This window comes from Pinus tabuliformis, chromosome 2_1 (assembly GCF_031772625.1).
Source record: "Pinus tabuliformis cultivar Carrire ecotype Pingquan chromosome 2_1, CPIR1, whole genome shotgun sequence".
In the NCBI taxonomy this organism is placed as follows: domain Eukaryota; kingdom Viridiplantae; phylum Streptophyta; class Pinopsida; order Pinales; family Pinaceae; genus Pinus; species Pinus tabuliformis.
This window is the reverse complement of record NC_142299.1, coordinates 573,691,991-573,715,579: the sequence shown is the minus strand read 5'-3', so window position 1 is coordinate 573,715,579 and position 23,589 is coordinate 573,691,991. Positions and strand designations below refer to the sequence as shown.

General features: G+C 39.5%; 1 protein-coding gene across 1 annotated transcript in view; it reads left to right on the top strand.

Annotated features, from left to right (window-relative positions):
* Window positions 1–23,589, top strand: part of TTN1 (ARM repeat superfamily protein) — a 370,146-nt gene that overhangs the window by 222,913 nt on the left and 123,644 nt on the right. Inside the window, exons 11-13 of the mRNA XM_089403008.1 lie at window positions 3,206–3,411; window positions 3,660–3,887; window positions 4,013–4,576. Of these exons, the coding sequence (XP_089259134.1) occupies window positions 3,206–3,411; window positions 3,660–3,887; window positions 4,013–4,576 (998 nt within the window). The remainder of the gene's footprint in view (window positions 1–3,205; window positions 3,412–3,659; window positions 3,888–4,012; window positions 4,577–23,589) is intronic.

Sequence of the window (23,589 nt, the reverse complement as noted above, 5' to 3'; positions counted from 1 at the left end):
AACATGGATATATTACATAAGAAAGGGAAAGATAACATAGTAGCTGATACTTTGTCTAGGAAAGATGAAGAACCATCATTACCATCATTACTTGCAGTCTCAGTTGTTGTTCTCGAATCGCTGAATAAGATTCGAAGTGAATATGGAAAAGATCCTGAAACAAGTGCTATAATTAACAACCTTCCTCAAAATTCAAGATTTGAATGGAAAAACAATATTCTATGGTACAAGGGAAGAATTTATTTGAGTTCAAATTCCAAATTTAAAGCCAAGATTATCAAAGAGTCACATGATTCATTGACAGCCGAACATGTAGGATTCTTTAAAACCTACTATAATGCACACTAGTAATTCTTTTGGAAGGGAATGAATAGTGATATTCAAAAATATGTAGCAGAATGTGATCAATGTCAGCGAAATAAAAGTGAGAACATTATGACCCCATGGTTGCTCCACCCCTTAAATATCCCAAACCAAAAATGGGAAGAAATATCAATGGATTTTATTGAAGGATTACCCATGTCAGACGGAAGATAAAATTCTTGTAGTAGTAGACAGACTCACAAAGTATGCACACTTCATAGGAATGAAGAAATCAGATTCAGCAAAAGAGATCGCCGAGATATTTTGCAAGAATGTCTACAAATTACATGGATTTCCTAAAGTCATTGTTAGTGATAGAGATCCCAAGTTTAAAGGGAATTTTTGGAAGGAGCTTTTCAAACATATTGGAACATACCTCAACATGAGTTCTGCATATCATCCTCAAACAGACGGTCAGACAGAAACTGTCAATAAGTGCTTAGAAGCTTACCTTCGTTGTTATGCAGCAGACAAACAAAATAAGTGGGCTCAGTGGTTACATCTCGCTGAATGGTGGTACAATTCAACTTATCACACTTCCGCAAAGATGACCCCATTTCAAGCTCTGTACGGATATGAACGTCCAAAATGAAAGGATTTGGCTATTTCCGAGACAAAATTTCCAGCAGTAAAGGAGCAATTAGAAGAAACCCAAAAAGTTTTTCAAACATTAAAAGAAAATCTAAGTATTGCAAGAAATCGCATGAAGCAACAGGCTGACCAACACAGAACAGAAAGAGAATTTGAAGTTGGAGAATGGGTATTTATTAAACTTCAGCCTTACAAGCAATTATCCCTAAAACAAAAAGGGAAAAACAAATTGGTGCCAAAGTTTTATGGACCATATCAGATTAACAAAAAGATCAGCCAAGTAGCATACAGCTTAAGCCTTCCAAACAATAGTTGAGTTCACAACGTTTTCAATGTATCTTGTCTTAAATAGACACTGGGAAGATACCAATCAGCACAGAGAACACTTTCGATATTAGATGATGAAGGCAAGTTCATCTTAGAACCAGAAGGAATTGTTACCGCCAGGGAAAGGAAGTTGCGATCTCAAGTAATTAAAGAATACCTTATCAAGTGGAAGAATCTACCAGAAGAAGAAGCCACCTGGGAGACAGAAACTTTTTGTAGAAAACACCTCGTTACGTATGCTTTGAGGACAAAGCACCTTTTCAAGAGGAAGGCAATGTTATGTAATTAATTAATTGGGGCACGATCAAAGATCATGCCTCTCCTCGAAAAGGTGCCCAAGGGGCTTATTTAAGCCAGGGCCTTGCTTGTAAAAAACCATCATTCATTTTCATTCAAGTATTAATAAATTTATATATATTCCTCTGTCAATTGCTGATTATATTCGCTCCAGATATGCATTCTATTTGCTGTAACAAGTGTACTCTAAGACCTGGTATGTTTCTCTGAATATTATCATAATAAAATGCTGCCATTTCCAAGTATTTTTCTTGTATTATTGTGTGTTAGGATTTTTCTATTACAAAGAAATTACAAATTGCACCCACAGCAGTTCGTGTGGAAAGTGTTTGACGAAATACCCCGGAGACAAAACTTAAACAAAACTCAGAAATTTTAGTGGGAATCTCGAGATATTCCAAGGGGGGTATCTTACAAATTGAGGCATCATTACTTTCCTATAGATGTCAATTTTATTCTTGGCAAAGACAAAAAAGCCCAAGCAGCACACAACTTATTGTGTCCAGGCCACTCATGAACCACATGCAAGAGCCTTCCTTCAAAATTTGCAGTCTACGCTTGTTTGTTTTGATAAACAAGTAAAGTTACAACCCCACCCTCGTTCTGTACTCCCATGTGTTCATTGTTTCCACACTCTCCTCCTTCATACAGCAAGAAAGCTTGATGCAAGAAAGCTTGACGAAAATAAACATGAGGCAGGGCGTCATGATGTCCAGGAGCCACACCAAGAAACTCAGGATCCCAACCACTAGACAATGGGAACATAGAAATTACTCTTGAATCTAGTAGGTCTGAGGATTCAAGTAACAGATCTGCTCATCTACAAACAGATCCATCCTTTTCCAGCTTTGGAGTTCATCCAAAAACACTCCTTATATGGCACACAACAGCGGATCACTGTCATGGCAGAGTCCAGGTCTGCTATGCTCTGTTCCCATATAAAGCAAACTGAGCATAATGGGAGAAGCAAAACTAACACAAAGAAAACAGGCTAAAGAGATTTACCCTGGAAACCCTTTACCAGGAAAATCAGCTGCAAAGATATCTTTATTACTCTTTGCCAATCTGGACAAGCTGGCCAAGTGAGGTTCTTTACATGTTAAAGTTTTAAACCCTTTATTGATTGAAGCAAGGTTCACCTTATACTAGTCATGACCAAGTAAAAGTTAACATAACAACATGTGTAGTAACTAGTTTTAAAGCTTAAATGATTAGAATCCCATGCTTCAAAATATGGTGCACATTTCACATGAAAATTGCTGTCTTGCATTCCAAATATGTTCACCGTCAGGAAATTAGGACTACATTGAATCAAATATTTGGATAATATTAGCCTGATTTGTCAATATGCATGATTGAAAGACTCTGAGTGGTTTTGGGAGAAATCTAGGTATGTGAAGATAGAAAAACAAGAGTATTACAAATTTAGAATGGTAGATATAACTATGTGATTTATAATTATATATCTGTGGCGATGTTCCAACAGTTCAAAATGTTTGGTTAGTCTGTCTTAATCAATAGTTAATATTGACTTGCTGTTATAGGTTAGAAATATGTTAGACATACTTTATATACTTTTATTTTGCCATTGTATTGTTGCGGCTGGTATATTGTTTTTTCTCTTCAGATAAACAGAAAGCTATTGCTGGCATAGTACCAGCAATTGAGAAAGCTCGTCTATATCGCGGGAAAGGTGGAGAAATTATGCGTTCATCTGTTTCAAGACTTATTGAATGTACCTCGATTTCACACATACCTTTATCCCCGAAGACACGGAAGATTTTACTGGATACTTTGAATGATAACTTGAGGCATCCCAATCCACAAATTCAGGTATAGAGAATACCAGTCTGCATGTTGTTTAAATTTGGTAACCAGTAGCAGTAAAATAAATGTGGATGCAACAAGGATGCCATTTCTAGCTTTATTGTTTTAATGTGATGTTTTAAAAGAACTGGTGGCATTGATGTGTAGGCCTGAATTGATGAGTTTGTTAGGAAACAATCTAATATGTGTTCTAATGGTTTACTGATTTTTAGGTGATTTGTTCAATTTGATGACCCCGTCATGTCTTTGTGTAGGTTTGTGCCGTCGAGTCTCTAAAGCAGTTTGTCCGTACCTATCTTATTTCAGCAGATGCTTTACTTGTCAAAGACATAACATCAAAATATTTACAAGCTTTGAGAAGTGATCCTAACGTAGCAGCAAAACGAGGATCGGCATTAGCACTAAGTGTCTTGCCATATGAGTTTTTAATTGCAGATTGGAGGATCATATTGAAGACACTGTGTGCTGCTTGCCTTGTCCCAGTAAGATTATGTGATGTGCAAATTAATGTGTATTTGTATTATTTCTGCAATAGAGGGTTCGCTTGTTTATATTTTTAGGTGATGAACATGCCACTGCTGTAAAATAAACGTCTGTATGGTCACAGGAAAATCCTGATGATCGAGATGCTGAAACACGTGTTAATGCTGTTCGTGGACTAGCAACAGTTTGTGAAACATTGACTGGTGCATGTATAGACTCCACTCTGAGTGTCGCAGCTAGTGAAGAGTCTCTATTAGATGTCATAAAGAATGCTGTTGTGGACTGTTTATTTAAAGCTCTTGAAGACTATTCGGTTGACAACAGAGGTGATGTGGGCTCTTGGGTACGGGAAGCTGCAATGGAGGCCCTTGAAAAATGTACCTACGTTATTTGCCGAAGTCTCACTGTATTTACCGGCAGTGGAATAAAGATGAGACAGGCATATACTTTAGATGAGGGCTTTATGAGTGATATGCAAAAAGAAAACTCTCTATTTGATTCAAATCTAGCTGCACGATTGATAGGTGGCATTGCAAAACAAGCTGTAGAAAAAATTGACAAGGTGAGAGACATAGCTGGAAGAACGCTTCAACGCATCCTTCACAATGATTATATATTTGTTCCTTACATACCTCACAGATGCGAATTAGAAGTGATCGTGCCAAAGGATGGAACCTTTAACTGGGCTGTATGTTATCTCTAACCTTGTTTTGTAATTCATTTTAGTTTTCTATAGTATTTATAATTTTGTTCTTCCTTTTTATTGTTGTAATGTCTTCTTCATATTATTTAGCAATTGGTTTTTGCTTGGAATTTGATTTTCTGTCATAAATGGATTTAGGAAATGGCATGTGAACAAATCAGTAATATATTGTCCCCATCCCTCTCCACCATGCTTGCCTATGCCCACACACACATTTACACAATATACGGTACTAAAAATTTGTAGGGGAAGACAAGATATGTTAGTTTTTAATGAATATGGTAGCATCGGACAAGTGTTCTAGTCTCTAAGGTGTCAGAGAAGCTAAGGAACACGATATCTCCAAAACCTAGAAAAGGTTTTGAGAGAAAACATTTAGAAACCTCTCAATTAAATTAATTGATCTATAATTAAAAAGTTCCTATGTCTAACTTAGAAAAAATGATTAACTAATGGGTATTAATTGAGGAAATTGATTTTGCTCTAGAAACTTCTGGAAAAGTGATTTGATGGAGTCTAAGATGATCTGAGCCATCAATCATGATTAGATCTTGGTCGTTGATGCTCCAACTATAGATTATAAGAGCAAGTCGAAGGGGCTTGTAGAAGAGAGAATTTATAGGTTGTGAGCAAGGCAGTTCGAATTCCCCAGTCCGTAGTTTTTAGTGAGGGTGCAGTTCGAGCCAAGGAAAGAGAGTAGCAGGGGTTTTCAGCAGGGAAAATTTCCAGAGAAATTCTTAGGACGTTTTCTAGATTCCAGAGGAGGAAAAGGGAAGCTGAATTATCCAGCAGGGAGGCTATATTCTGTAGTGCGAGTTGCCCAGTTTGCCAGTGCGAGTTGCCCAGTTTGCCAGTGCGAGTGGTTGTAAGGAGGTTTAATTTAGTTGCTAGTGCCCTGATCTAGTCTCGAGAGGCCTAGAAAATTGTTTCCAGAGGCAAAGATAGGCAGGACGATTCATCTGGAGGTGTTCCGGAGGTAGTATGAAATTTTTCCAGCAAGCAGTGCACATTTCCAATCCACCGGAACAAATTAGATGGGAAGTGAGAGTTTGTTAGAGAGGCTAGATCGAATCGCTGTAAGGGAAAAATTTTCCTGTATATTTTTTAGTGGAAATAAATTGCCAGAGGATTGCCAGTTGGACATCCAGTTGTAATTCTCTATATTCACTGCATAATAATAAAACCCTTATCTGCTGCACCAGTTTCCCCTTAGAGGATTTTTCGGGGACAATTGTCCAAAACAATGGTGTCATTATTTTGTGTGTGCGAATCTATTTCTCAGTTCTTGTTTTATTTCCGCAACATATTTTATTTGTGAAGAATTGCAGCGTGGTTCATTCGCTATTTGCCTTTAATAATTTAATAGAAGAAAAATAAATTGTTAAGTTAGGAGAATAATACTTAGTTGCTTTAGTTCAAGGATTTTTCACACGGTATTAGAGCATTGAAGATCATATCAGTGGCTCATAAGCAATTTTTTTAAAACCGGAACCGGTGACCGGACCGGTCCACCTAATGAACCGGTTTACCGAACGGAACCGGTCTAACCGGGACTGGTTTGGTCTAAACGAGCCGGTTTTTAAAAAATACATTAAATAATTAATTTTTAATGAAACAAAACTATTTTTAAGATGTAAAACCATGATTCCAAGCCAATAGAGACAAAATATGCAAAGTTTGCTCATTTATATACCATGCAAAGGTGAATATATCAAAATGGCACCGAGTGCAATACATATCATCGACAAAATAGCAAAATACATAAGAAATGAGGCTCTAAATGGCCTATAAAGTCCAAAAACAATGCTGCAAGCTATGAGGCCATTGGCCTACTACAAGTCTACAGTGTACACATGATCAATCATCAAGTCCATCACCACTACTAGACACAGGATAATCATCAGGAGCTACATAGACATCATCTGGTTCAGAGTCTGAGGATGCCTCAGCCTGATCTGCAACATCAGTATCAATGCCACCAATGACAATAGAAGTGGACCTAATGGAAGCACGAGTTTGTCGACCTGCATGACTAGTGCCTTCCATTGGTTCCTTGCCTTTCCTTGATGCTGCTACTGATCCTGGTTCTGATGCCGCCACATAATCTGCCTCATCCCCCGCTAAAGCCATGTCGATATCAAAATCAGCCTCAAACACAGGATCTTCTGTCTCCTCCACCCATTCTGATGTTGGATTAATATCGTCCAACACAATGGGATCTAGATCAAGTGATTTGCTCATCATTTGGTTCCTCCTCAGTCGAAGGTTGTATTTCACAAAAACAAGATCATTTAACCGTTTTTGTTCCAAACGGTTTCTCTTCTTCGTGTGTATGCGCTCAAAAACAGACCAATTGCGCTCACAACCTGAAGCACTGCAAGTTTGACTGAGGACTCTAATTGCAAACCTTTGCAATTGAGGACACTGGCCACCAAATGACTCCCACCAATGTGCTGCAAAGAAAAAGACAATAATTAGTAACTTAGTTTATAATTTGAATTGTAAAGAACGTAAACAATTTTAACTTGAAATGAAAAACAAAATGGAAATTGGAATTGCTTACCTGGTTGGTCCACATCTCTTGCCATCTTTGCCAAGTTTTTGCCAAAAGTACCACTTGCCATATTGAAAATAGTAAGCTGTCTATGTATTTCCAACTGGTCTACATGGTTAGGGACCATGCGCTCCAAGCAATCAATCAATCTAGCTCTGACCTCCCCATCTTGCTGATCTCCTAGCCGATTTTTATAGTGATACCTTGGGTTCAAAAAATACCCGGCTGCATGTATAGGACGATGGAGTTGATTGTTCCATCTGTTATCAATGATCTCCCATATACGGCCATATTTAGCTAACCTGTCCTTGTAAGCTGCCCGTATCTGCTCCTTTGCCTGATCCATAGCTTCATAAATGTAGCCCATGGCCAATCTTTCCCCATCCACCAACCTTAGCACCTTAACAAGGGGCTCGGTAATTTTCACAAGCTCTACAGACCTTTTCCAAAAATAAGTGTCAAACACTTTCTTTTTGGTGTCTTTTCCATCTGGTCTACGAGCCCACCGAGACCATTCTTCAGAGGAAAACATTTTCTGCAAGTTTTTATGTTGACCATTGAGACATTGCAACGTGAGGAAGTGAGTTGCAAATCTCGTAATTGCAGGCCTAACAAGCTCTTTGCCTCCAGTGTGTTTCCTCATTAGGTTCAATACCCATGAGTGGTTGTAAATGTATTTTGTAATGCACTTGGCATGCTCTACAGTGTTTTCTACCCACTCCACTTTGCCTATATCCTCAAGCATGAGGTCTATGCAATGTGCAGCACATGGAGTCCAAAATATGGTCTTATATTTGGCCTCAAGCATCTTTCCAGCAAGAACATAGTTTGAGGCATTATCAGTGATGACCTGCACAACATGCTGCTCCCCAACTTCCTGAATAACGTTATCCAAAAGCTCAAATAGAAGGATTGCATCCTTTATCTTATCAGATGCATCAACTGATTTCAAAAACATGGTTCCTTGAGGGCAAGAAACAAGGAAATTAATGATAGTGCGGTTCTTTCCATCGGTCCATCCATCTGACATAATGGAACAACCTGTTTTGAGCCATGACTCTTTAAACTCAACCAAATACTCATCAATGGAAGATATCTCTTTTTGCAAAAGAGCTCCCCTCAAGTCATGCATACTAGGGCCTTTGAAGCCCTTTCCTGCAGCTATAACAGAGTCCCACATAGCTTGGTAATAAGGTGAGCGAGCAGCATTAAATGGGATATCTGAATCATACCACCATCTAGCAATGTATTGGTGAGAAGTTTCTTTGCATTGTTTTTTCCAATGTTGATCCAAAGTGGGTTGAGAACTTGGCTGGGAGGAAGTGGGATTAGATTTAGAAGAGGCAATGTTGGCAGAAGATGAGAAATAACTTTGGATGTTTTCTCTCTTTGTTCCTTTTGATGATTGGCCAACTCCAACAGAAGGATGAACATAGTGAAAGGGGTCATTGGTGGAAGGGATAGAAGTGGAGTCTTGAATCTCATAATCATCATACCCACTCTCTTTCATGGCTTCTATTAATTCCCTCTTCCTTGCAATTTCATCTTGGATGGCCTTCTCCCTAGCCTTATCCTCATAAAATTTTTCAAGCTTGGCAATGTATTCTCCCCTAATAGGACCTAACAGTTCTTTTGGTGCATCACATGGCTTTACTTGGCCTCTTACCCCAACCAAGTGTTGTTTCAACCTAAGAATACCCCCACCTCCAATAGATTTATGGCATAATTTGCATATCATTTTTCCCTCAATTACATCACAATGAACCCATGCACTGTCCTTTCCTTTTGGAGCCATGTTTGCTTGAAATAATAACAATTTGCAAAGAAATCTGCCATTTAAAAAAAAATTGCAGCTAAGCAAAATGGAAAACCAAAGATAAATGTAGGAAAACAAATGCACATGCAAGGCTCAAGCTACAAAATTTGATAGCATATAGCTAGAGAGTTTATAGCATACATGATGGATCATAGAAGTGAGAAGTTTATAAGTATAACACATTAAAAAAAAATTCATGGACAGCAGACTCAAATGAGGAATTATCAAGTGCAAATCCTTACCTGGAAATGCAAACTAGCTCCCTTAGCCTCCTCTTGAAGATGGCAACTCCACTGACAGCTACACACTATCTCCAAAATAGCTCCAACTCCAACTCCAAGATGACTACTTCAGCAAAAACTCCACACTCTCCAAGCTCACAAACAAACTCACAAACACTCACAAACACTCCAAATCAGTTGTGTGAGACAAATGAGAGTGAGAGGGGTCTCTTATAGCAAGTGTGAGGGTGTTTTTGGAGGGAAAATACCTTTCCCTCCCCCCAAAAACCCCTAAACCACAAAACCGCTGCGCTTTTTGTCATTAATCGGTGGGCTGTCCATAAACCGGCCGGTTTGCTTCAAACCGGCCGGTTCCGACCTAAACCGGCCGGTTTTGACCGGTTAGGGCCAGATTTCGGGCACAGGAGGTAGCTGACCGGGTTTTTTAGGCCGGTTCGGACCGGCCAGGCCTCTAACCGGCCGGTTAGACCGGTTACTGGTTTTTGTGGCTGGTTTTTAAAACTATGCTCATAAGTGAAGGAAGTGATATTGTGCAGTTTCATAGGGAGATCTGAAGCACCAGTTTCCAGATCTACGCAGGACAGCTAGGCAATGCGAGTAGCAAAGAGGCAGAAATTCGATTTCTAGATCCAGGGTGGAGGAAAAGTTCGATTTTGCCTAAGATTTGTAGTAGGCAGTAGGATTGCCGGAGAGGGTTTACTGTGAGCAGATCAATTGATTCGCAGAGCAGGTCGAGCGCAAAAGATTTGCAGCAAGGGTTTTGCAGTTGCAAATCAACGTAGGGAGGAAGAGGAAAGCACACAGAGAGTAAATTTCTTGAAATTCGCAGAGGGTTTCCAGTTTTCTAGTTGTAGGAAAGAAGGCCATGATTTCCAGCAGCAGAAGGTCGCAGGAGGCTTGCCAGTCCAGCTAGTGTGAATTTCAAAGTTAGTAGTTCATGTTCCAGTTTTGGAAAACGACATCCGGAAGGTAGAGCAAGTTGCCTAGAGGAGGAATAACAAGCAATGTGAATTCCGAGGACACCAGAGGCAAGTGTAGAAGCAGATCTGCACATTCTAGGAGGAGTGTGTTTAGTAGAGAGAAAAACCGAGTAAGTTGCTGGAAAGAGGAGAGTTTCTAGCATACAGTTGTCCAGTTATTTTAGTCTTGCAGAGATGGACACAACATAACTCAGATCTCAGGACAAACTTGATGGAGCCTCTAATTTTGGCGTCTGGAAAGCCAAGATGTAATTGCTATTGGATGAGCATGGAGGAATTCACATTGATAGCAGAAGAGGAGTATGTATCAAAATAACAATAGGATCAAGGTGTCAACAAGGCGCAGTTAGATCTTGAGGGATGATGTAGAGCTAGTTGCTGTTAGATACTTGAGAGGCAGTTGCAGAGCCAGTTGGGTGCAGTCAGGTGCTCAGTAGACAGTGCAAAAGTAGTTGCAGTTAGAGACTTAAGGGACAAGTGTAGAGCTAGTAGCAGTGACATAGTAGATCATCATGAGGTTGAGACTTAGTAAGAGTCTAACTTTAGAGGGAGCAACACTATGGAAGCTTGATCTTCAGGTTTTGAGGTGGTCAGTATACACAGTTGCAATGGTAGGAACAATGCGAAAGCAACAACGTAAGGGTACAAGTAGTGTGATATTAGAGATTGGTTCAACTATAGTTAGTGGCAGGTGAATCAGACTATGCACAATAGCTTGATGGACATTGTTTGCCAGATTGAGTACTTCACAGTGATTTCTAGTGATAGGGAGCTAGATCGGTGGGATGTGAAGAAAGGAGGTATAATTCAACAATGTGAATTAGTCCAGCTACAAGATGTTCATTAGGGAGAAGATGAGCATAATGGATAGTGGATAGTGGAGAACACCTTCCTCGCTAAGAGGGAGTGTTAGTTTTTAATGGACATGGTAGCGTCAAACAAGTGTTCTAGTCTCTAAGGTGTCAGAGAGGCTAAGGAACACAAGATCTCCAAAACCTCAAAAAGGTTTCGAGAGAAAACACATAGAAACCTTTCAATTAAATTAATTGATCAATAATTAAATAGTTCCTAAGTCTTACTTAGAAAAATTGATAATTAATGGGTATTAATTGTGGAAATTGATTTTGCTGTAGAGACTTCTTGAAAATTGATTTGATGGAGTCTAAGATGTTCTGAGCCATCGATCATGATTAGATCTTGGCCGTTGATTCTCTAGCGAGAGATAATAAGAGCAAGTCGAGGGGGCTTGGAGAAGAGACAATGTACAGGTTGTGAGCAAGGTAGTTCGAATTCCCCAGTTCGCAGTTTTTAGTGATGGCGTAGTTCGAGCCAGGGAAAGAGAGTAACAGGGGTTTGCAGCAGGGAGAATTTCCAGAGAAATTATCAGGAGGTTTTCCAGTTTCTGGAGGAGGGAAAGGGAAGTTGAATTATCTAGCAGGGAAGTGTGTGTAGATTGGGATAAAACCTATAAATTCTAAACATCAAAAATACAAAATAGAATATTTAAGACTAGAAGCAAAGGAGTTAATAGTGTGAGTCCCTTATATTAGATTCTTGTGGTTTGGCTTTATTTAGGTCTTCTTCTTCAACAACATTGGCTTGATCTCTTTCTCTCTTCTTGTTTCTTGGATTTTCGGGACAATCACTCTTGTAGTGACCCTTCTTATGACATTGTTAGAATTCTAATTTGGACATGTCAACCTTCCTGTTAGGCCCTTTCTTGAAGTTTCCTCTATGTTGAGCAGCATTGGCATTTGAGTCTTTAACACTGCTTTAGGTTTGGAAACTAATGAGATCCTTAATTCTTTTGGATTGCAAGCGGTTCATAGTTCTTCAAAAGTGGGACCCTCCTTTCAATTGTTGAGTCCTACAACCAATGCACCCCAAGTAGGTGGTAATCCTAGTATAGCAGTGATCACAAGTTCTTTGTCTGGAACAATTTCATCAATGGCCAAAAGATCATCTCTGATTCTTGCTATCTTCACAAAGGAGGAGGACACTGTATCTTCTTTAGTCATATTTGTGGTCCTTAATTCATTCTTCAGGCTTGGCACTTGACAAATGGTCTGACTCTTAATAGTGAATAACTTTGACAAAGCCTCATACATTTCTTGAGCATGGTCAATGTCGGCTATGAATGGGACAAGATTGTCCTTTATTCCTTCTTCCATTACATTCATGGCCACTAATTCCAAGTCTATGAACTTCACTTTATCAACCTCATTGGAGTCTTTTGTAGGCTTCTTTTACTTTTTGTACCTTGTTCTTTTCAAAGATGAGGTCAATCCTCTTCTTCCAAGATCTGAAGTTAGAGGCTCCTTCGAGTTTATTCTCTCCCTTGATTGTGTAAGACATCTTCCTTAGATATAGTTGCTTCTTCCTTGAAGTACTCCTTTTGAATGATTCCTTGATCAAGTGCTTGAGACTGCTTTTAGCTTCTTTCTTCACCGAAGCTCTAATGCCATCTTAGAAAATCAGAAAGGCAGAAAGATTTTCTTATAATTGATAATTACTTGTATTTTTCTTGATTTCTTATAAGGTTTCTTTATATCTTCTTTCTTTTAGTTCATCAAGCAATTACCAAAGCAATAGCACATAAAACAATGGACACCAGATATAGGCTCACAGTTAGGACAAAACCCCTCTCTAGGGGAAAACCCAGTCAATAATTCTTCCTTCAATAGTTTTCCGGAGATATTCCAAGACTTTAGACCTTGACACAAACTTTCCTCCACATCAAGTCAACCTTCCTCTTCTCTTGCAGATGATCCTACTTGACCTGGCAGCAACAACAATAGTGGCAACACTTTCTCCGACCCAACAACTTCGACCTTTCTTTGGAGACTTTGATCTTCACTGGAATACTCTGATTTTCACCTAGAAACTTCGATCTTGGTCTAATACAACTTCTGAAAGCAGTAGCATCCAACAACAACAACTTTGACCTATAGCAGCAACAACATGCAACAACTGGCTACGACATCAACTAGAGAACTTCAGTCTTCCAAACTAGGGCACGAGAGAGAGAGACAAATGCACCAAGACTTCGATTTTCCTATCTTCCTTCTCCTAGAACAAACTCACACTGAATTGAACTAGCTTATTGTGAGTGTGCTTCAAATGGAATTCAAACTGCTTCATTTATATCCTTAGTGAGGTCGAATAGCCCTCTTTGAGACCAACTTGATCATCTTAAGGCCGACTTGGTGTGGAGGCAACATAATTCATATTTGACTCAATACTTAACCTTTTTACTTGATTCAAAAGCACAAGAAGGGTCTCTTTAAAAATACAATGACTTTATTAACTCAGAATAAATCCTAGAAGTCCTCAATGGGGACTTTGACCTAAAACATGATGACAAGCATGTAACCCATGTTTTAATAGGTCATAATAATAATAATAAAAATTCTTTTCTTTATTCTTTTGACAAGTACATGATATGATGACTCAAATACATTTAATGAAGACCAAAGCTAGTTACATTTTCCAACAGTTGCAAACATCAACATTCGAATAATATCAACAAGGGTCAAAAATATGAAAAAATCGTAAAAATTGTGAAAAAATGGGTAAAAATTGACAAACATTGATAAAATACAAAAATATTCATTTTTTTTTTGCATCTAAAGCATCCACAACATTAGATAAATGCATTGACACATAAATATGAAAAGAAAACTAATATATAAGATGTAAAAGATGTCTATTGCTACACCACACATAATAATGAATCATGTCTTGAATCCCGAGTCTTGACTCAGCCTCAAAATATCAACAAAAAATATAATAAATGTATCTCATCATCAAGAGTCATATACAATGAAATTAGATATGTAAACTACTAACTAATAGTTTCATCTGTTCCATTTACGGGAAAAATAATGGATTTTGCTCTAGATGAAGAAGGCCCTTGGGTTGGCATCAGACTTTGATGTTCTTTAGAAGACGTACAAGGAGGTAGAAGGCTAGAAGAGCCCTCATCTTGAAGAGATCTTGTTTTTCTATCCTGGAGACTTTGTCTTGCATTGAATTAGCTAGTTGACTTGGTACTTGGTGGGAGGCCTAGTCTAGGTTTTGGTCTTGGAAGTCTCCTTTGATATTGATTCTATAAGAACATAAGTTCTTTCTGGGTTTTCCCCTTGGAGGGGTTTTGCCTTGGCTTGGAGCCTATATCTCGTGTTCAGCTTTGATGATTGTGATCTTCATGGTTTTGGCATTTATTTGATGATAAGAACATAAGTATAATGATATAAGAAGAACATAATATCATAATTGATTGTCTAATGAAGGAAAAATTTAAATGCTGCCCTAATTGATTTTACAACATGGTATAAGAGATAAGGTCAAGAATATAGGCAACTAAAGATCACTAGAAGGGTTTTTCCTTGCTCTGAAAGGCCAAAAAGAATGGACTGTCTATAAGGCCGTATTGTTGTAGTCAAGACCGAGGAGTAGAAGGCTGAACATGGGATCAAAGGCAATACTAAGCACTTAAATTCAACTAATCAAAGGTTTTAGAACTAACTCATGACTCCAGGAGCTGTTTGAAGTGTTGATTTCTGGTAGCATCGGATGTGATCTAAGTCTCAAATTTTGTAGGGACGCTTAGACACATGCATTCTCCAATACCCAGAAATCGTTTTAGGAAATTCCACCTGGAGACAATTTTATTAAAATAATTAATTATTTTTAGTGGGACCCTAAGTCTAAACTTAGGAAATTAAAATAAGTAATGGGTATTAATCTAAACTGTGGGTGAAACTTCTAGAAGAAGGCAGAGATCAAGCCAATATGATCCTAGCCATTGATTATGATCTAATCTGGGCCGTTGATTGATCAACGAGAGGATTATAAGAGGAGGCTTGATGGGCACTTGGAGAACACAGCAGAGGCAGATACTCAGTTACTCGAGTAAGATCGATTTTCTCACTGCTCGAAATTCGACAAGAGAAAATCGAATCAGAGGGAGAGTTGCAAGTGAGAAAGGAAGAGAGGGCATCAACATCTTTCGAGAGTGCAAGGAAAGAAGACACAGAGCAGGGAGAGACAACGCAGAGGTAGGTTGATGTAAAAAGAGGCAACGCATAGGCAGGTTGACGCTGGGATTGCGTGGGCAGATTGATGTTGGACCAGTGTGGGAAAATTGACGCAGAGGGACGCAGAAGGACTCAGAGGGAAGAGGAGTACTTCTCCTGGATCAGAGATTTGTTAGGAAGCGTCTGTAAATTTTCTCACTTCTGTTTTGCTGGTTGTAACTTGTACATGAGATTTTGTTGAAGAATAATAAAGAAACTCTCATCTGCTGCACTGGTTTCCCCACATTGGGTTTTTCCAGGGACGATTGTCCAAAAATAACTGTCATTGTGATTGTATTTGTGCCAACATTTTCCTTTGCATTTATTTTCTGGAATATTTTAATTGCGAAGGCTGTAGTAGAATTTATTTCGATATTTGCTGTAAGAACATTGTGAATAACTTATTTTTGAGATAATAAGTAGAAGAAATAATATTAATCACTGCAGCTAGATTTCTATTTAGAATTTTTCACATGGTATCAGAGATGAGGTAAAGCAGAAGAAAAAACCCAAAATACCCAGCTTTGAAGGAAGAAAGGAATTCAAAATTCTTGCATGGGCAGTGTTGACCACTACGTGTCAACTACCCTTAGCAGTACACCCCCTTTTCTTCGCAAAAGGGATGGCGCTTGATCGACGTGTCCGTGCCATTCGACAGTCATCATCGACCTGATCATGTTATGTTGTAAACCCAGTCTGCATGTGTAAATTGTAAATAATCTTAGCAGATCTGAGTCATGTATGTAAATTGCCTAGGTGGACCTAATTTTCTAATGATAATCTACGTTCCGGAAGGTTTTTTGTCTCACCGATCCATGATCGGCAGAGTTTTCCTTCAGCCTAACCCCAAAGCTGGAATGAATTTTGTCATTAGAAACTTAGGGGAATCCTAGTGCGTTCATCTGTTAGATTATATTTGGTCACAGAACTGGGTGGTCTATGAGGGTCTATGTCAAATGGGTTTTTCCCCTTGAGATGTAAAATTGTAAAAGTCATGATGTAAAGTGTCTTGAGGGTTAGAAAATGTTTTAGTCCCCTCATAAGTCTTAAGTCCTAGGTCCTAGGTAATTTTTCCAAAGACTAAGTTCGAGGATCCAAAAAATAAAAATTAAAAATTAAAGAAATTGAAAAAATTAAAAAATAGATTAAAAAAAATAATAATAAAGAATAAAAATAATAATAAATAAATAAATAAAAATATTTAAATTATTAATTTTTTTTTGAAAAAAGACCAATTGAAAATTGAAGATTTCTTTTAAAGTCTTTTTTCTGTTGTGGTATGAGCTTAAATGTTTACATCTGGAAATTAACTATTTGAATCTAGTCCGCTTTTAAATTTTATGATCACTTAAAGCATTTGATTTTTCTCGAAGTTTAATTGCTGGATCATTGTTAAAGCATTGTGCATTTATCGAATGTTTACATCTGGAAATTAACTATTTGAATCTAGTCCGCTTTTAAATTTTATGATCACTTAAAGCATTTGATTTTTCTTGAAGTTTAATTGCTGGATCATTGTTAAAGCATTGTGCATTTATCGAATATCTTACATTGCTTGGGTGATTTGATGATAAATGATCGTTTTACATGGTTTATATTTCTGCGACATTTAATAAATAATCATTTAAATTTTTAATCATTAACTCCATAAGGCACTGGTACATTAATTTCTAAAATCAATCAGGTGCTTGCTGTGTCTCCCAACCCAACTGGTCTACAGTTGGTCTTCTTTCATCCCATAGGGTCTACCCCCCTTAGCCTCGGGAGATAGCTTAAACGGAGAGATCGGGGATCAGGGTGACAGCCTTCGGTCTGAGCATTGTCGTGACAATCTGTGCGACAACAGCGAGTAATTTGAATCTCTAAGGGGTTTGCGTAGTTCAAGCCAGGGCAGAAGGAACAACGCAACAAAAGATTCAGCGAAGAGGGGTCTTCTTAGGGGGGACGCAATTTTTCCTGCAGTAGTTGCTAGGGTAGGATAACGTTAGAAATCGGTTGAAAATAACGCAAGATGTATACGCAAAGTGTCTCAAATTAGAAAAAGAATCTACATGCCTAGCAAATTCAGCGTCAGTAGATGCTTGGTACATTGATAGTGGGGCTTCAGCTCATATGACTAGTGTACGAGAATATTTCTCGAGCTAAAGAAAAACAAATGGATTTCCAGATTACTATGGGAAACATAACAAAATGTACGCCAGTAGGGAGAGACACCATAACATTTCAGACGGGAGCAGGGACCAACATCCGAGCCACCAATGTTTTGCATGTGCCAGGATTAGGAATGAACTTGACTTCAGAGTCCCAGTTATAGGACAAGGGATATGATGTATACTTCATAGGAAAGAAAGTATACGTCAAGCATGCAAGCTGGAATAAGAAGAGACAAATTGGGATTCAAAGCAACAAATTGTATAGGTTGCAGCTTGAGTCACCAATGGCACTGATAGGTAACAACTATAATGGTGAAAAGGAACAAAATGAATTATGGCACAGGCGAATGGGACACTTACACCATGGAGCACTGAGGATGCTCAGAGAGACTGTTACAAGAGTAACAACCCTTAGTAGTGAGCATGATGACTTATGCCGAGGATGCGTGATAGGGAAGTACGCTAAAGTAACTTTTTCCAGAAGTAACAATAGCGCAGAATGTGTATTGGGATTGATACACTTAGATATCTATGGTCCAATGTCCACAAGAGCTCTTAGTGGAGGCGAATACGTAGTCACTTTTATTGATGATCACTTTAGAAAAACCTGTATCTATTTCTTAAAGACTAAGGATGAGGTCTTTGATCGATTTAGAGAGTTTAAGGCTCTCGTTGAAAATATGACAGGGAAAAAGATAAATGTATTGCGTTCAGATAATGATGGAGATTATATGGACATATACTTCATAGATTTCTGCGCAAAGGAGGGCATCAAAAGAAAGTGGATAACTCCATATAATCTAGAGTAGAATGGATTAGCAGAGCGGAAGAATAGAACTATTGTTGGGGCAACCAAAGATATGTTGTATGATCAGGACCTACCTAAGTATTTATGGGTAGAAGCTTGCAACACAATGGTGTATATCCATAATAGGATTCCTCATAGAGCATTGGGGAAGGAAATGCCCGGAGGAGTCTTCACAGGGAAGAAGCCAGAAGTCAGTCATCTAAGGATATTCAGAAGCATGGCATATTGTTACGTTCCAGACGAGAAGAGCATTAAATTGGTTAGACTGCAAAAAAGGGGTATCTCGTAGGATACAACGAGACCTCAAAGGCATATAGAATCTAAGCAGCAGGAAGATTGTAGTGAGACGGGATGCAAAGTTCATGGAGGATAGAGCTTTCAGGAAATCTCGAGAGATACCTGTACAAGATCAGTCAGGAGATGTTCCACTAGTCCAGGAGCAGCAGGGGTAGCAAGGAGGACATGCAGGAGGACAGACACCTGGATTGAGTACAATGACCAGTACTAGTATTTCCTTAGAAGGAGGAAATTCAGATAGTTAGCAAATGGAACAACAAGATCGGGAGGAGTTGATTGAGTCCCCCACCACCAGTGGTAAAACCAGCAGAGAAGTATGGCAGACACCGAAGGACGCAAAGGAGTTTGTTGGAGCTCCTAGAACCTAGAAAAGGCGGTGTAGACAACCTGACAGATACCAGACATTGGTAGCTCAGGTTGAAGAACCGTCTAGGTTTCAGGAAGTTGTTCAACACCAAGTATGGGTGTATGCCATGTGTTAGTGTCGGTCTTGAGCCCTCCATCGGTGATCAATAGCTCTTTGCATATGCATAGGTAGGTGTCTCATTAGTGTCAGTTTTGCATCCCGCTAGGCATGCCATAAAACTGAATGGAGGGCTGGTCTTTGTTCCCTTCTTGGCTTTGCTGGATCAGATCATACCACAATGAAATTGAGTCATGTTTGTTTTTATTTTTGTCTTAAGGTCCCAGGTCTTAGGTCTAGGGTTTTGAGTCAAAATCACTGCAAGGTCATGAGTTCAAGTTCAGTGAGTGCCCAGCAAGCCAGAAGGAGATATGTACATATGTTTCATCGTTATTTTCATTAGCTACAGGTCATTTAATGCCTTGGATTTAAAAACCCTGTTTTTAAGTCCAAGGTCATGAGAAATTTGCAAAAATAAAGAAATTTTCAAAAGTTTTCAAAAGCGCCGACAACAACCCTGGTTCATTCGCCACAGTCCATCAGATGGTCAACCTGCAAAAAGAACGGAGTCAAACGCCTCAAAAAGCTAATTTAAGGACAAAATCAACTCAAAAACAGTGTTAAAGAGAATGCAAAAGTGAAAACATTATAAAGTGGGTTTTTCAAGTTAATTTTTTCAAATGTGAGCATATAAAGGCAAATTCCCTCTTTGAAGAGCCTCATTATGCATTTGAAGGCAAGAAAACACAAGGAGAGAGGCAAGAGGGCGAATTTGGTAAGTTTTAGCAGTTTTCAGGCTTTTTGAGGGTGCGCGACCACTCCACCAGGGTGCGCGACCACATGGGAGGTGCGCAACCACTCCAGCAACATTTCCCTGTGTTAATTTGGTCGGGCGCGACCACTCGAGGGGGGCGCGACCACTCGAGGCTGGTGCGCGACCACTCGACCAGCTTGCTCCAGAACCCTCCAGAAACGCATCAAAACTTCAAATTTCTTCGTGTTGGCTCGTGATTGGAGTGAGGTAGGCTTCCCTTACAATGTTTATGATGGTGCCATGGATGGACAACTTATTTATGGTCATTTTTTATCATGCAAAATTATGAAAAGATAGGTTAAGTGATTTTTTGTTTTGCAAGCATTATGCTAGGGTTATTGTTTGTTCTTCAAGGTTTTTTATTCCTTCATTTCCCTCCATGGTTTCCCATCATTATGCACAAATGTCAGAGTGTTAATTTATTCAATCTCATTTGCAAGTAATGCTAAACCCCAGCTCAATTTCCTAAAAACCCTAATCCCTCCCTAAAACCCTATTCAAACCCTAATTTCTCCCATACAAACCTACCAAAACCCTAGTACTATGTCACACAGCAAATATATATGTAAAAAAAACACAGCAAAAAATGAAAAGAAACATTTTGAAAAGAAAAAATATGATGGCGAGAGGCATGCACATGAATATCATAAAAAACAGAGTAATGTAATTATGCATAGCCTAGTAAAAGACATGAGCAAAACAGATATGTTGCTGTATAAATATCAGAGGTTAGATAGCTGTGGGAGTGTCCATGACAAAGTTTATCAATGTACTAGTGGTCAAAATGAACAGTTTGCTGTGCTAGGGTTTGCACAAGGGCATGATACATCTCCCTAATTCCCTTGATACAAAGTATCCCATTTCCCTTTCAAAACTGTCATAAAAACCCTTCCCTTCCTCTATGATCAAATAAGTAAAAATCCCTGTTTCCCATTAGCATCAAATGTTGAAAAACAGAGTATGCTCATGAAAGACATTCAAATACAAAATAAAAAGGAGCAGCCTGTTAATTGTTCATAATTGATGCTACCCTATTCCCCTATGCTCATGCCCTCATTCTCTCCATGATGAAAATTTATATTGTCCTTTCCCTTGGTGATCATAACACCTATTTTCCCTAATAAAGTATTTATTTGCAAATGATGAGAGATGGAATGACATATTTGACATTATGTGATTATTTCCTTCAAAATTCCCTGTTGTTTATATATATTTTCCCTTTCCTTATGTAAATTCCCTCCCCTAACATTTCCCTCATGATTTTTCCCCTTGAAAACAGCATACTTCTCAGCATTTTTGCAGGCAGGGCAGCAGTCATCTTGGCTTATTTGTTCCACCTTGTTCAATAACATCATGTCAACCACTGAGACTAATGAGCAAGGTGATGACCGATCTTCATCCACGGAGGTTGAGACACAGCGGAGGCCTCGTAAGGGTTGCAAGGGTGGTCATCACAAGAGAGAAGAGCCCACATCCTTGGCAGAGTTGCAGGCTTGCCCATTGGCAGTGACTTGCTTTCAGTACATGTCATGCTATCAGTTTTGCGAGAGGCTTGCACAGATTCAGCATCATAGGGAGCTGGCCCGGTTATTTGTTCTACACCTTCGTGATGGGCAGGTCACCCTTGCAGGGGTGGATTTTGTGTTTTCTCCAGAGGCTATTTCACAGGCTACCAGGATACCAAATGTGGGTGAGGTGTGGCCAAAGCGCAAGTGGCTGGATTTTGTTTACTTTGAGCCATATGTCAGGCCAACATACATACACAACTTGTCAGGGAACTTTCCTATCAGGTTCCTCCGAGGGGAATATGCATCTATCATGAGGCTTATTATGCACTATTTCACATGCGAGGGGAGGTTCTCACGAGTATTTGCTTGCCACATTCGCATGCTGATGCACTTTACCAGGGTGAGGATGATGAACATCCCGATTTACCTTTTTCATGACATTCAGAGGATGGTTTCTATATTCCAGAAGCAAACCCCAGCTCAGCAGCTCAGGAGCTTGTGTCATCATGGTCTCATCCAGCTGGTTGTTTCCCATCAGCTGAGCCAGCAGGGCATTCCTTGGGCAGATTTTATCTCCCGTGAGTTCTTCTGCTTCACATAGCCACAGCCACAGCCAGAGCCAAAGGCAGTTCACGAGGAGGGAGGGCCATCACATCAGCCCGAGGCTAGTATTCCGAGACATATGGCTTCTTCTCCTCGGGTCACTTATCAGAGAGGTCATAGGACCTTATTTGCAGCAGCTCGACGAGTACTTTCTCCACAGCAGGTGGAAGGGGTCTCGTCATTCTCTTCAGATCAGCGAGTGTTATCTCCACACCAGGTGGAAGGGGCCCCGCATCCTTCAGCAGCAGAGGCAGTACGAGAGGGCAAGCAGCCCATGGTTGAGGATGAGGCAGTTGGCGAGGCACATCCTGATTTCATTGATCTTGATGCTCATTCTCCTTCCTCTTCAGATTTCTATGAGCTCATTAGGCAGAGAGAGGAGGAGAACCTTGTGTTGCAGCGGAAGCTTGAGGTGGCTCAGTGGACTATCACTTATTTAAAGCAGCGGAACAAACAACTAGAGATGGAGAAAGAGCTGGATGAATTATGGAGAATCCGCGGTAACAGAGGCTTGAATCGCAGGAGGCCCGGGGACCCATTGCCCGCTGATAGGGAGTCATTGCTCATCCAAGCAAATTTTCGCTTGGAGAGATTGTTGGAGAAGGCAAATCATGACAAAGAGCTGCTACGCAACATGAAAACACACTATTGGGCAAGATTGCATGTTTACAAGGCTAAAATGAAAATTCTCCGAAGGAAGCTGTCAGAGGCCCAGAAGAAGAAGAAAAGGACAAACCCACTCCGTATCTTGGCTGAGGCATCCCTCACTCACCATGGTATTCATTAGCCTTCATCTAGCAGCAAAATCAAAAAATTTTGAGAGTTTTGGAGCATTTTGGAAATTTTTGGAAATTTACAGGTTTTTGCCTGTGGAGTGGTCTCACCCCCCGCGCGACCACTCGGGAGGACTGCTCAGAATCACAAAAAGTTGACATTTTTGGAAAGGGCATGCAAAAACTAGAATTACCTATACTTGGGGTCAACTTGATTTTGAGATTTGGGCCTCCAAAAGCTCAAAATACATCAAAATTTTGACTTTCTGCCCACTTTTTGAGTTGCAGAAAGTGACCTTGGGAGAATTGACTTTTGAGGGGTCAGATCAACTCCAAATCCAGAAATTCCACTTGGGATGGAAAGTAGACACACAGAGCTTTCCAATGAGCCGTCTTGCACTTGATTTGGACAACTGGAACCCATTCAAAAAGTGCTGCAAAGGGACGCGACCACTCGAGCTAAAATTGCCAGTTTTGACTTTTCAGGCCTGCAAACTCTATTTTTACCTTGGTTGATCATTTGTACCTGTAAATGATGGATGTATGGATAATTTTCATGGCACATTGATAGATTTAATCTCTCTTAACCCTTCTAGAAGCTTCCTTGATGTAAATAGTGAATATTTAATGCATGGATGAGTTAGCTAAGTTTTAGAGGCAAGTTGTTTTGACTTCCTATTATCTAGTGCTTAGTTTAGAATTAGTTCAAACTGCTCCTAGGAAGCTGAGCTCGACCCCTAGAGGTGGGGAAAGGAGTTAGATGGTCTATATTATGCCTTCTCTTGCTCATTTTCATGGTTGGACTCTTGTGGGAGAAGCATTATTGTATATTGTACATCTATTATTGCAATTTAAGGAAAAGGAAGGCCAGGGTTTTGCAGACATCATTGTGGATTCTTGTGGATTGTTGTGTTGATGGTGTGTTCTCTACATGTTATTGTAAGTGTGTTTATGTGTTCCATCTCTTTC